Source organism: Denticeps clupeoides, chromosome 13, assembly GCF_900700375.1.
Source record: "Denticeps clupeoides chromosome 13, fDenClu1.1, whole genome shotgun sequence".
Classification (NCBI taxonomy): domain Eukaryota; kingdom Metazoa; phylum Chordata; class Actinopteri; order Clupeiformes; family Denticipitidae; genus Denticeps; species Denticeps clupeoides.
The window spans coordinates 18,259,587-18,273,939 of NC_041719.1; the positions used below are offsets into that span (position 1 = coordinate 18,259,587).

Here is a 14,353-nt window from a genome sequence, read left to right on the forward strand (position 1 = left end):
GTGGCCGCTTCCTTAACCGCTAGGCCACCACTGCCCCTGCACCAAGTTAGGTTTCATTGCATAGAACTCTAAATTCTATCACCTTGATATAACGCTTTTTATTATATCCAATACTGCATTGATTGTGAGCTGACTTGATTAATCGACAGCCTATGTGACAAGGACAAAAGAATTGGTATTGTTTTCTCTGGAAACACAAGTGAAAGAAGAGAATGTCAGCAAGGAAGATGTTTGCTTGTTGTGATGGCACTGTACCTGGGTATTATGAATGACAGATGCCATGGCTGCGAGCCAATCATGTGTAATGGAATAGATCTTTCACTCATGCTGTCAGAGAGCCCTGCACTACCTGCATTTGCCCGTGTATAAGCTACTAGCTGCTTTGCATTTAGGGTCACATTTGCATACAGTGTAAACAGCTGTAGTGATTTCATTGTAGGAACATCATTTTAATATTTTTTTTTAAATAATGTCTTCTTTAACAGTACCTAGTGTTTTGTTAATGCGAACATTATGAGAGCATTAAACAGTTGTTGGGGGGCATAGCCCCTCTTAGATCAGATCACATCTCTAATTCTTTTAAATAAACTGAAACATCTTCATGGCAGATCAGTGTCACCTCATACGCCACGGGCACCCTCCTTGACTTAATTGGAGAGAATATATTACCACACATAATCCTTACATCCATGCGCAACAACACCACTGCACGCAGAGGAGCGGAAATAGAGGCAGAACCATGCCGACGGCAAGCCGCTGCCCCCTGTGGAGAGAGCAGCTCCGACTGAGATGCTTATGGAAGAGAACCAAACTTTACTTCCCTCTGGGGGTGTAGTCCCAAGCCTCTCCTTGACTCCTTTCTCTTCCTGGTCATGTTTGTATCAGCCACTCACCCTCTCCATTCGCTGGTACCTCATAGCCACAGGGGCTTGTTGCGATGGAGGAACGGAGAAGCATGGTTGACAATTCATGCATTCTGTGTGCTGTCAGGCATCTCAACGAGCAACAGCCTGGGAGCTGGCAGGTTTTAAAGTATTAGAACACCGTGGATTGTACTGGGGAACTGAATGAGCAAGTTCACTTTTTTATTTCCTCAATCTCCCTTTCAGAAGGTCTTAGCCCCTTTTTTCTGGTATCGCTGAATCTATCGCCCCTTTTTTCTGGTATCGCTGAATCTCCTTCTGTATCACAGCCTCTTTCATTTGGGCAAACTCAAACTCAAGCATTCCTCCCCTGGAAGTCTTATAAAGCCACTTTTGGGTAAATTAGCATTGAGTAATTATTTTTTACAGACTTGGCTCTATAAAATGGCAGAACGTGTGAGAGCAAGTAAACTCTTGAAAATTGACACAGCAAAAAAAAAAAAAAAAAAAAAAGCAGCAGGTAGTATATGATTTATTGTCCAAGGCACACACAGCTAGTTATCATTTCTTCTTGCCTTTTACAACGTTGTGAGCTCATAAATTATGGCACTATTGTCCACATAAGAAATTTGTATTAAATATTAAGTACTATCTTGCCCTCAGTGCCATTGGAAGAGGAAATTGCCTTCTGCTTGAGTATGTCATTCTTGGTGAACGTGTTGCTGGGAACCTTTAGTGAAGAATTTCTTCCACCATCAACGTTATCTCACCTGCAGGAACTGCAGAGACAGAAATTTTAGTTTACCCATTAATTTGACCAAACTCAGATATGCGTGATGCTATAGAATCGCACAGCTGAATATATTTTTTTTTAGTTCCAGAACAGATTTTAAACTTTGTCATTTGTCACTGGAAATTGCATTTGAAACACACAGAACACCACTCGCTGCACACAGCATTTGACTGTCTGGATGTCTGCCTAGATGCCATTAAATCCTGGTTATTTGAGCCCCAAATGAGAGAGAAAATGCCTGTAGGACAACTGAACTGCGAGGAATGACAATGAGAGCCGTGACGGATGGTTGTAAAGTTTAAGGCTATTCAAATAGGTTTCAGGTGGAACCCAGTTCGGGGAGGAGGCAATTTTCTGGCCCCTGTGGGGACTTTCTGCACAACTCAGAACATCTTCTGGTTATGGTCAGTCTGTTTTGTGTGCTGGGAAGCTCGTTCAGTGGTACCCATGAACATAACGTCTTTTAATATGTGAAATTTTCCTTTTGGGAAATACCACTATATGTTAATATATTGATACCTTGCCCATGATATCAATATAATTTCGTATTATCACCAGTCTCAACATTGTGATATATAATCAATACATAGTGAGTACATAATTACTATTTTGGATGACATTTCAGTGACAAAGCATCCTTTTTAACAACATTTATTTCTTAGCCCAAAATCACATACAGTATGTCTCAATGGGCTTTGACAGGCCCTACAGTTGACACCCCCCACACTTGACCCTTCTGCACACAAGGAAAAACTCCACACAAAAAAACTCTAGGAGAGAGAAAAAAAAGAGAGGAAGAAACCTCTGGAAGGAGTGATACAGAGAGGGACCCCCTTCCAGGGTAGAGTGAGCCTGCAAATGGTTAATGATAATTTATGGTATCATTTGGATTTTACTGTGCATATACATTGCTTTGTAACACTGATATCAGTACTACACTCCACATTGTGGTGCAAAATTACATGTAATGAAAAGCTAGCACCACCAAGCTAGCACTACAGGGTGGTAGTAGACCCAGGTTCAAATCCCACTTACTACCATTGTGTCCCTGAGCAAGACACTTTACCCTGAGTGTCTCCAGGGTGGGACTGCCCCTGTAACTACTGATTGTAAGTGGCTCTGGAAAAGGGCATCTGATAAATGCTGTAAATGTACCATTTGTCCTGGGCTTTTGCGCTAATTCAGTTCCAAACAGTCCAAAAACAGCATCTATTTGGAACCGTTTCTCTCCTCTCATCCTTATGCTTAACGATTAATGACTTTCTTACTTAGCTGTCATGTTTTACTGTCTTCAGAGGATTAATTGTGCTACAATTAGCTCTGACCTGGCACTTTGATGGGTACAGAGGAGTCCTTGGAGCAGTACTAATGCATGAATATAGCAGATAATGATATTGTGCAGAATTTTAGTCTATTGTCCACACCTAAGTAGTGTGATTAAACATGCATAGCAACGTGGTCACACAACAGAAAAGTGCACCGTGTATGTGTAGTATGATCCATCTGTATGGTAAGCCTGTTTGTCAGAAGAGCCCATTAATGGATTTCCTGGTCAGGTCAGAAGCCATTTAATGCCTTGCTCTCTGTGATGTCGTACCCTAAGCCGCTTTTGTCCATACAGCACTTTTGAGACAGGGAAGAGGTTTAAAAGCCGACCCCCCAGAGTGAAAATGTTTTCACGCTTGATGGAGTCTCAGAATGGCTGATTTGCAGGAGTTTAGGGAGGGAAAACACTTTCTTCACCTCTGAAGGTCAGAAACAGGAAAGGCGATAATGGGCACTATCATTTTCTGCATACGTTGGTATTTGGACTGTCAGAAGTTTCACTGGCTAAATGTGTCTCGTGAAGCAAGAATTAGCCGAGATTACATAGTTGACTAATTGGGAGGTAGACAAAGAAAGAGTTCACTGGTAATTTGCTGGGCGGGAGCATTACTGTGACCCCATGCCCTCATATGAGCCTTAGTCAATGGGTTGTTGGCAGAGGCTGAGAGCTCTTATGGTCATTAACCATAAACCTGGAAAAGTCATGGGATTTGAAAAGAGAATTTTGTAGGTCTCGAAAAGTTTTGGAATAAGATAAAATAATAAAAATAAAACATAGAAATTCATGATTGACACATGAATGTATAACGAAGTACATATTTCTTGTAAGGCTGCATGAGAACGTTTAAAACTAGCTCAAGTCTGTAGTGACTTTGCCGGCTTTACTTAGTGAACCATGTCACTTGGTGCTATCCATGTTCCAGCACCTCTGCAGCCACGTGTAACCAGAAAATCGGTCCAGAACCAGAAGCAGAAAATCGGTCCATTTTACTCGGGCTCAGGCTGCACGAACTGTGCCCGGGCGTTTTTCCTGACTGTTTTGCATATCTCTCACTGTCCCTTATTTACCCTTCACTGGTCCCAGAACTCAGGGAAAACTGGTTGTCTTTGTTCTAACAGATGCCAGAAATAGCTGAACTCCTTCCTCTACAGTTGACGCGCAATTAGGCCGACACCCCCACCGAGTATGATTCGTACCCCGGAAAACAATGGCACGGTGCATTATTCCAGCAGAGGCCGTACTCTGCGAGAGCACAGCGAGCCACGTTCTTAAAGGACGCGTATTATTTCTTGTAATGGTCGTCGTCTCTTGTTGCTGGCAAGAGTTTTTCTGCTTGCCCAAGCATCACCAAGGCCCGGTTACGGAACAATCTCTCCGGTGATCCGCAAGCACCTCCACAATGAAAATGGATTGACCACCCAGCAACATGGTTAAGGTTATATAATATCCTTTCGAGGCGGCAGTGGGGGCATCGCTGGGAGTGGAGCCACAGTGAATGGATGGGCAAATGGGGAACCCTGGTGATAATGTGCACACAATCCCGCTATTCTTCCGCCTATTTGGAGAGGACCATTACTTTAATGCACTTCACAATGGGAAATAAAGGAGAGGCAATTTCACTCGAGGTTTATCTCTGACTTTCTCCTCTCCTGAATAATTCAGAGCCGAGAGAATGCCTCAGCTGGCAGAGAACAGGACTGCTCGCAGTGGCACGTCAAAATCTTGTCTCCGGCTTGCCGTAACCTTGCGCGGATCCTACAGGACACTGAGTCATCTCTGAGATTTGTTCCGGCCCAGTACGGCACGCACTGCCCGGAACGTGGCGACGGGGTCCGTAATGGGACCGTGCCCACCTGAGCTGCGTGTCCTGCAGACATTTGTTTCTCTCCCAGACACGATTTAACTAATTGGCTACTGTCTGGAGCACCCTGCTGGGCGAGGGGGATTGATGGCCTTAAGGCATGCCAGGCAGGGCAGGTCTTTTAGTGCAGACAGAAACCCACCTCACAACACACTGACAAAAATGTCTAACACAGTTAAACGTACAATGTTAAAGATTACAAGCTCATTAATGTTTCGGGGTTTTTTTGTCCTTTAAAAAATAACAAGACAGACGACATAAATAATTTTGATAAAATATAAAGAGCGCAGGCAGCCCTAGAGTTTTATGCGTGTGCGTGCTTGTGTGTGTATGGACGCGTCAAGAGCAGAGCGAGGCAGGCGATCATGGAGATTTTTCTGTCACAGCCTCCTTGGCTCAAGGACACACTAACCTGGAGGACAGCAAGCAGCACAGAGGCTCTGAGAATTCTTGTCTCATCACTCATGGCCAGTGCGTCATGATTAGAGGCTGCGGCTCCCGAATCAGCTTAGTGTTTCGGGCCTTTTTTTTTTTTTTTTTGGTTGCAGGAACCAAAACCATCAAACGAATGCCTCAGCATCGCCCTGCAGTTTCCTCTTATTCTGGGCAACGATGCCCATGGATACTTGGCATGTTTTTTTTTCTCTTTTCATTTTTTTTTCTGGCCTTGATTTTAGGTGGTAACTGCAGTTTGATACAGGAGCCACCCCTCAGCGTAGCAGATCACGAAAATGATGCGTGCTGGGGATATCCCCCGTTCTGTCTTCATAAAGAGGCCATTTAATGAATTCAGAAAAAGGGGGCGGCTCTCAAATATGCAGCTCCCGCATGCCGCTAAACCACCCATGAAGAAAGGCATTCATAACCAATATGGTTTATTCCAGCAATTATTCACAGCTGGCTTGGGGGACCTGGTGAAATGCAATTGAGATAAATAGTCTATTTCTTTCTCTGGAAATATAGCTGTTGACATAATAAGCCATCGGACGTAGAAATAAGCATGCAGTGTGTGTAATGTTAACTTAAAAAAATTTGAAGTGATCTGTCGCACCTAAATTTTTGCATTGGCATTTGAATAAACCAAACAAAACCTGCTGCCAGTAGCATTATAGTTAAGTAAAAAAAATATTTACTCATTAGCATAAATTAGACAGCAAACTAATGAACCAAATAAACTAATCAAGCCTGCTGTAACCTGTTTTTTTTCACATGATGTCAATGCTGAAATATTAGGTGTGACAGATTACTTAAATTTAGCCAGTGTTCACTTTTTACAGTGAAATGCACGGTATTTAGCAGACATGTCGTTCAGTTATTGGTGGTATGGTCATTTAGTTATTACATGGCTCAAGGTAGCTAAACTTGTGCGCTAATACATCTGCAGAATCTCTGCTTAATTCTCGATCTTTAATAAAAGTAATTTTTGTTGTTCGCCTGCCTACACTGAGTAAAGAAAACCATTTAAACTGTCTTTTGTTTAATGTGTTATTTTTTTATAATTACAGTAGTTAAAAATATATAATTTACTCTTTTTTTTTTTTTTTGCTGTTTCTTTTAGTCAAAGTATGGCAATGCTGAAATATTAGGTGTGACATATTACTATTTAACCAGGTGTATTTCAGTTGAGCCAGGGTTTTCTTTTTTCAGTGTACTTTGTCTCTCACTTTGTACCCATGAAACCAAATTTGTATATTTCTAGCATCTCTCTATATACATGCAGGGTTTTGATTATTAAGTTTGTGCTGTCCACTTTTAAATAGCCTGTTTTAGAGTTGCTATTAAATATTTAAAGCCCTTCAGATATTTTCACAGGGCTTTAGGTTTTTGCCTGGGGCTCTAGTGGTGTCACAATATCTAATTTCCTGAATAAATCTCTAACTGCATTACGTGTAATAAGGACACAGTTGATTGTGATTAATGAGCAGCCTGGATGCAGGAAAGAGAAATACATAGATTTGTTGACCAGCCCAAAATGCCACTGCATTGTATGCAAACAAACAAACAAAAGAATGAACTTCTCTTAACAAATAAATTACCGGCAGCGTACCAAATGCCTCCAGTTAATTGCAGGCTGTGTCTGCTAATGGTGCAAAACACATTAAAGACGTGCTCTGTTGAAAGCACCACCGATCCCGTCTGACAAACATATATTAAGCCTAAATGAAAGTAAGTGTCCCATCCATTATTAATGAGAATAAATGGCTCAGACTCCAGTGCAATTATCGATTCCTTGTCTCAGATTGCTTCTTAATAGTGGGTTGTGGACAGGGAATGGGTCAGTGGGCCGGGCTCCGGGCTTCCGTCACGCGGAGCTCAGTGCTTCTTGCTCGGGGCTCAAGTTCCCCCAGATCGTAATCCTACTGGGGGCTGCTGGGGGAGCTGCAGGTCCAGCTGTGGTCTGGTGTGGAGAGATGAGCAGGCATCACATGATCTGCACAACAGATGTGATTTATGCCCCTTCTCAGCTTTCACATTGCAGTAGTAGTTCCGTTCCACCCTCATGAATCTGTGATGAATTCCAGTTCGTCCCACATTGTGTTTTTGGCTAATGCAGAATCGGCGCTTGCGTGTGTGACCTTATGTGACGTATGAAAGCATGAAGTACACACTTTTTTATGTCTTAAATCTCACACAACACACCAAGCAATGGGCATCTTGCGGCACCAGCTGCGAATGGTGGGTCAGTATTCCAGCCCCGGATCCAGACTCCAGGCTACATTATGCAAGCAGATGCACTGATCTTCTCCAGCCCGGGCGCATTTGGAGCTGTTCAGGCATTCAGCAGGAACGTATGCATGAGCCCCTCAGCAAACAGCCCAGGCTTATTAAGTACCCAGGAAGGTGCCAGTCCATCGTGGCAGTGCCCACACCCTGGGGTTAAAAAACGTGCGTGAGGTGCAAACATGGACTCATTTGGTGTAGGGCCGGAGTACCGTGGCGAGATGGTTTACTTAAAACAGGCCTATAAATGTGGTCGATGTTGGATAAAGACAGCTTTAATCCAGCCGTCAGAAAACATGCGTCAGAACATAACATGGTTTTCATCCTTGAAAGCAGGATGTCTAGTACAAGGCGAATATGATAATTTTAGCGAAATCAAGGACGAGAACATAAATTACCATAATGAATGAGCAAAATAAATACACAGGACCTGCATGATGAAAGCTAAATGGTCCCCTCATGAGGGGATCCCCGGACAGTTTGTGGGTCGTGGCAGGAAGTGGGTGTATAAGTGGGCCGTCGATTCATGTGCTCTGCACTTTCGGTGAACCCGATTATCTCCCAAATTTGTGCAACTGTCTCGTTCATGCGGGTTGGAGATAGGATGCTTTTGTACTCCTGCTTCCTCTTGTCCTGCTCATGCCAGAGCCCATGCAGAAGCGATGGCTGGATGGCAGGGGGACGCGGCACAGTCGCACTCGTAAGCGGCGTGGTGGGCATTTGTCACTACGGAAACAAGACTGGCTTTAATGTTTCATCGAGCGGCTCACGTTCGCTGAACGGATCCTGCAGAAAGAAGCATTCTCCCTGGGCTCCATTTTTCGATCAGTTGCTGGCCTTTAGGTGAATCACGTTTAAACTTCAATTTAATCTGATTATTATTAAATCATGGTGTACTGATCAAGTATTTATGCGTCAGGAGACAGAATCCTCCCTTCATCTTTTTTTTCTTTTTTTTTTTTTTCGTTGAGCATCTTCTTCATGGAAAAATACATACAGTTTGACCACAATTTTTTTTAGAAGAATACATTTTCTTTTCGGATTTTTGTGCATGCATCAACAGAGCAGTTCCAGGGAACTGAATGAGCTTGCTTTAAACTATGAAAAACGAAAAGCAAGTCATGTATGAATATGGGCTGGGTGAATATCCAGAGCTGCCAATCACATGACAGGCTGGAGGAAGCAGCGTGCTGCCTCCTCGTTTTAAACGTCAGACCTGCCCTGCTTTGGTCAAAGGGTCAGCTGACTCCTAAATTAATAATGGGCTGACCTTTAAACCTCTTCCCCCGGTGTCCATCTGTCTGCAGCAGACAGAAGTCTTGTCTGTGGTCCTCCTGTTGAGGTGAAGCAGTGAGGTGTCAGGCTGACCTGGGCGGCCTTCTTTTAACACTCCAACCTCAGGAAGCGGCCCCGTAATCAGAAGGTTGCCAGTTCGAATCCCGATCCACCAAGGTTCTACTGAGGTGCCACTGAGGTGCCACTGAGCAAAGCACCGTCCCCACACACTGCTCCCCTGTCATGGCTGCCCACTGCTCACTCAGGGTGATGGGATAAGTGCAGAGGACACATTTCACTGTGTGCACCGTGTGCTGTGCTGCTGTGTATCACATGTGACAATCACTTTCACTTTCACTTTATTTGTGGTGATTAATCTTCCAACATGATATTGTGACAAATTAAGCAATTAAATGAAAAAAATTATGTGTTTTGTGATTTTGATGCCAACAGCGTCCCCATATGATGGGCTGAGAGCTGGTGACTGAAGGTCACATCATAAGATTTATATATTGTTCATTCCGATCAGTGACACCCATGTCCTGTGGAAAGACAGCACTCCAATCAGGATAGAAATGTCTCATTATAGGTTTAAGATGATCCCTCACAATCACTTAATGATTGATTTGCAGTGAACCTTCCCATTAAGGGGTCAAGTGGACCAAAACCCTGACAGCAAAAAGCCCCCAGGAGCATAACAAATCCATCAGCCCAGTCGTATGGTCTTATTATGGAACATGTGGAATAACTGAAGGGGGACATATTTTTTTCCTTATGGGGATGTATTTGTTTTCAGCACGTGTGTGTGTGTGTGTGTGTGTTGTTTTTTTTGGATGTCAAACCAAACCAAACTTATTATAATGTACAGAATATTCAACCTCAGGAAAAGCGCTAAGATGCAAATTTTCACTTTGCTGCCGCTGGTTTTACACATTTCTGACAGAGATTTTTTTAAAACACACTGACCTTATTAGCATACTGTATTTTGCTGTTTTCTGCCTTGTCTTTGACACAATAGCCTATGTGGCTGATTTACACACTGTCGCCTGTGTATAAGTGTGTGTGGGCAGGCGTGTGTGTGTGTGTGTGTGTGGTTGTGGCCTTGCCCCAAACAGCATACCTGCCTTCTGCCGCCTTTGTGTGGAATGCAACCACAAACCACATCAGGAGGAAGAGCCCGAAGCAGGAGCTTGTCAGGACTTCAGGCGACCGCAGAGCAGAGCTGCCATTCTATCACTCGGAAGCCTGGAGCAGAGAGGAGAGCTTCCTGTTGTGAAAACAGAGGAGTGTTCCAAAGAAGAAGGGACAGGAGTACATCATTACCTGCACCCTCTTGCTTTCTGTCCCTCTGACTGCCTCCCGTTTTCGGTCCGTATCACATTTTCCACCTGTGGACTGAGCTCTTTCTCACACCCACACACACACACACACACACACACACACACAGACCTTGTCTGCTGTGAAAGCGAAAGCAAAGTGATTGTCATTGTGAAACACAGCAGCACAGCACACGGTGCACACAACAAAATGTGACCTCTGCTTTTAACCATCACCCTTGGTGAGCAGTGGGCAGCCATGACAGACGCCCGGGGAGCAGTGTGTGGGGACGGTGCATTTGCTCAGTGGCACCTCATTGGCACCTCGACGGATCTGGATTTGAACCGGCAACCTTCTGATTACTTTCTTTAACTGCTAGGCCACCACTGCCCCACTGCACCACTACCACCACTGTAGAAACACAGAACAGACACTGTCTCACCCAAGGGCAAATTATCTTTGCATTATCTTTGCATTATCTTTGCATTATACATCTGCAGTGTGAGAGAGGTAAATAATCCAAAGCAAAGTAGGGTGTTGGAGGTGCTTTACCCTGTGGTGGTGCGACCAGAGCGCTGTGTTTAATTACGCGCCACATTGCTGCTGGCCACTAATGATGGCTGTGGGGGGATGGGTGTGTGTGTGTGTGTGTGTGTGTGTGTGCGCGCGCAGGGAAGGTGATCAGAGGGGAACTGGCGGAACTAAGTTTATTTGTGTTGCCATGGAGCTCCTCCAGAGAGGCTAATTGTGTTTTTGGATTCCTGATACAGATATGGGTGAATCACAGACCCCAAAGGTTTAGTGAGGCTGGGAAAGAAGCCACTGCTCAGGGAATAGCATGCCACATTTAGCGGTCAAACAAAAGTAAAGAGGTGTGTACTTTTATATTAGCGGTTTGAGACTTGGATCGATTTAAAGCAGTGTGTTGTGTTCTGGTTGTTGTGAATGAGCAGCGTATCACTGGTGTATACATGTTGCATATTACCTGCTTCACTGTCCACTGTTTCTAAATGTCTTATGTGTTATTTTTTGGTCACTGATTTCGTTATTAATGGTTAATTTCATCACTGTCAAATATTTTCTTCCATATTCTGTCATGTAGAGCCAGTTCAATAGATTTCTAAGTGTTGTCAGGTCCTCCATCCGGCTTCATATGTAAATAAAGCTACGCAAACGAGGCATAACATGCACAATGAAGAAAGCAATATAAACATATTGAAAAGATTTGAAAGATTTATGCACAGCACTAAATTGGGAAATGTAGTTTACAATCTGGAAGCTAATGGGAAAATAAGAAGGAGAAATGAATTAGAACATTTTGCTCTTTTTTTTTGTCCCTACTCCCAAGCTCCTAATGTAAACTCTCTTGGTCTCGCTCTCTCTTTCTCAGGCATGCCCAGTTTCATTAAATCTCCTGATGACCAGACCGGCATTTCGGGAGGGGTGGCCTCCTTTGTGTGCCAGGCGATCGGAGAGCCCAAGCCCCGCATCACATGGATGAAGAAGGGGAAGAAAGTTAGCTCACAACGCTTTGAGGTGACTGACAGATTTCAGGCCACACAACAACAACAAAACAACAATAATAATAAAATGTTTTTAACTTAAGTAACATGTTTCAAGCCTGGTAAATAGTAACAGAATGAACATGGTAACTAATTAGTAAGTAAAATAAACACAAATGCACGTGATTGTTATATTACTACATTAAATTTGATCAAAATCCTTCCTGCATATAGCAGATCTCAAATCAAGTTGTTACACCACATAACAATTTTATTTTAGTATATTGGGTCAATATTTTTTTGGCCACCACTCTCTGTTTCATCGTTATATTATTTCCTGTTTTCCAAGGATTATTCTCCTTGTCGTTTGTTGACTTGGACAAGAACATTCCATTCATTGATGGCCCAGGACTTAAAGCAGTGCCATCCAGTGCTTTATATCCTGTTAAACAGTCACTGGCTTAGGGAAGCAGCATCTGGCCTGGATGGAGGTCTGCCGCAGGAGACGTTCTGGCTGGTGCGGAGCGCGGAGAAGCGTGCTGCAGACCTGAGAGGCTCCTTAATTAGAGGACAGGCTTTGGTTTGTGTCAGATGTCCAGTTTTATTTCCCAAAGGTGCAAATGAGATTTCGCTCCTCTGCCACCAGTAGCTTCAACAGCAGCAGTGCTGCACCTCTGCCCCCACACAGCTGCTAACCTGCTGCTGCTACACGGCTGTTCATCTGTGTGGGATTTTGTACCTCTGAGTGTAGTTTAGTACGTTTTGGGGTAGGGTTGGCCTTCGTGGAGTTTATAATACGTAGTGTACATTGCATGGCAAGCAATAATCTGTTCCTCACAACAGTTTGTATTATTGGCTGATGGTGCAGTCTCAGGCTGATGTAATGTTAACAGTAGCTGCTGATGTGAGTCAATCTGATGTAACAACAGTGACTAATCTGCCACAGCAGCCTCCCAGCACCGGTTTTCAGACAGCATCACCCCCTCTCCCCAGCCCAAATGTAAAGTAGCAGGGGCTTACCCCTGCATTAGTCTCCCCGCCAATGATCAAACCTCCAGCGCTCCTGGGGCCGGTGCGCCGAGCGCGCTCCTGTACGTGTCAGCCAGAGATGTTTATGGCTGCCGAGATCAAAGGCTCTCCTGAGTGAACACTCAATGGTGGCACAGAATGAAGAGTAAATGTAATTCCTGGTTAGAGGTCCGTGGGAGTGGGGTGTGTTGGCAGGAGGTGGGTGTAATGGCTGCGCTCCGAGGGTGAGGCCGGGCTGATATGCGGTCTTCCTGGGCCGGCAGGTGATTGAGTTCGATGACGGCTCGGGGTCGGTGCTGAGGATCCAACCGCTGCGCACTCACCGGGACGAGGCCATCTACGAGTGCACCGCCACCAACAGCGTGGGCGAGATCAACACCAGCGCTAAGCTCACTGTGCTGGAAGGTAGGGAGCTCCAGATCTCTTTCATTACTTTTCTTATTTATGTTTGTTCTCCCCCACTCGCTCCATCTCTCAACTATTTTTTTCTCTACTTGTTTGTTGTAACTGGGGATTAAAAAATTATTTTCTACTGTGTTCATTCCAAAGAAAAATTTGATTTTTTTTTATCTTTTTTATCCCCTTTTCCAAAACACATACACACAGAGTGATATAAATCAGGGTAGAGTATAAGCAACATGGGCACAACGCCGTTTTTTCTACACTAATGTGCCCGATTCAAATTATTTTCCGTGGCTCTCCTACATAATAGCTATGTAATATGCAATTTAATAATATGCAATTTCCCACTTGTGGGACTAATAAAGGTTTATCTTATCTTATCTTCTTATCTTATCTTGTGTATGTGGTCCTGATTCATTACATGTTAAAGAATCTGTAATGGTCTTTCTGAATAACCCTTATAATTCAAGTAATGTATATATTAAAACATGTAGTGAAAAGGTGTTTCAGATACTATGAAAATAGTATTTCTTTATATTGATTAATAAAATGACAAGATAATCAATTTAAACATAGTGTGCACAGTGAAATATTGTACATGTTTGGTGCTCTATACTGCGTTGGTGGAACTGTGATTTGTAACAAAGCACCCGTTTATTTTCATTAATGTAGGAGTAATGTAAGATCACCAGCATAGAAATATGGTGGGTTACAGTCACACAATGTTAGAATGTTATGGCTAATATATTGCTGAATACATATATTAAGGAGTTGAGAAATATTAGGATGCTGTCAGGGGTGGGCTGGACATGGCGATGAAGGAGGACGCATTCGCACGATTTCACACGACAGGGGTTTAATACAGACTACACACGACAAGGGAACATAAACACAATGGGCCCGATGGCGAACAGACACGAACAGGATAGTTTTATACAATTATATAAATAGACAACAGGTGAACACGATCAGGGAACACTACACAGGACAAACATGAAACTCCGGTCCGAACTCCGGATCCGGAGTCAACCCTGCTGGTCCGGATCATGACAGATGCTTATAAATTGTCTTTTAATGCACACATTTTCACAATTTCTATTCATTTGTTTGCATTGTAGTTTCTATCTACACAGAGTCTGATTTTAATCAATTACCACTTTCAACATTTAACTAAACACATTGCTTCCCAGTCAGGACAAAATATGATTAGTTACTGCTTTTTTGCAATCATTTGATTGCGCTGGTGACTGCACCCTTTTCTGA

The 14,353-nt window shown here is 43.5% G+C and overlaps 1 protein-coding gene across 23 annotated transcripts in view; it reads left to right on the forward strand.

Moving 5' to 3' along the window:
• ptprfa (protein tyrosine phosphatase receptor type Fa) overlaps positions 1 to 14,353 on the forward strand; it is a 176,959-nt gene that overhangs the window by 70,629 nt on the left and 91,977 nt on the right. For all 23 annotated transcript variants that reach the window (XM_028999941.1, XM_028999942.1, XM_028999955.1 and 20 more), the window contains exons 3-4: positions 11,548 to 11,693; positions 12,952 to 13,093. In XM_028999941.1, the coding sequence (XP_028855774.1) occupies positions 11,548 to 11,693; positions 12,952 to 13,093 (288 nt within the window). The remainder of the gene's footprint in view (positions 1 to 11,547; positions 11,694 to 12,951; positions 13,094 to 14,353) is intronic.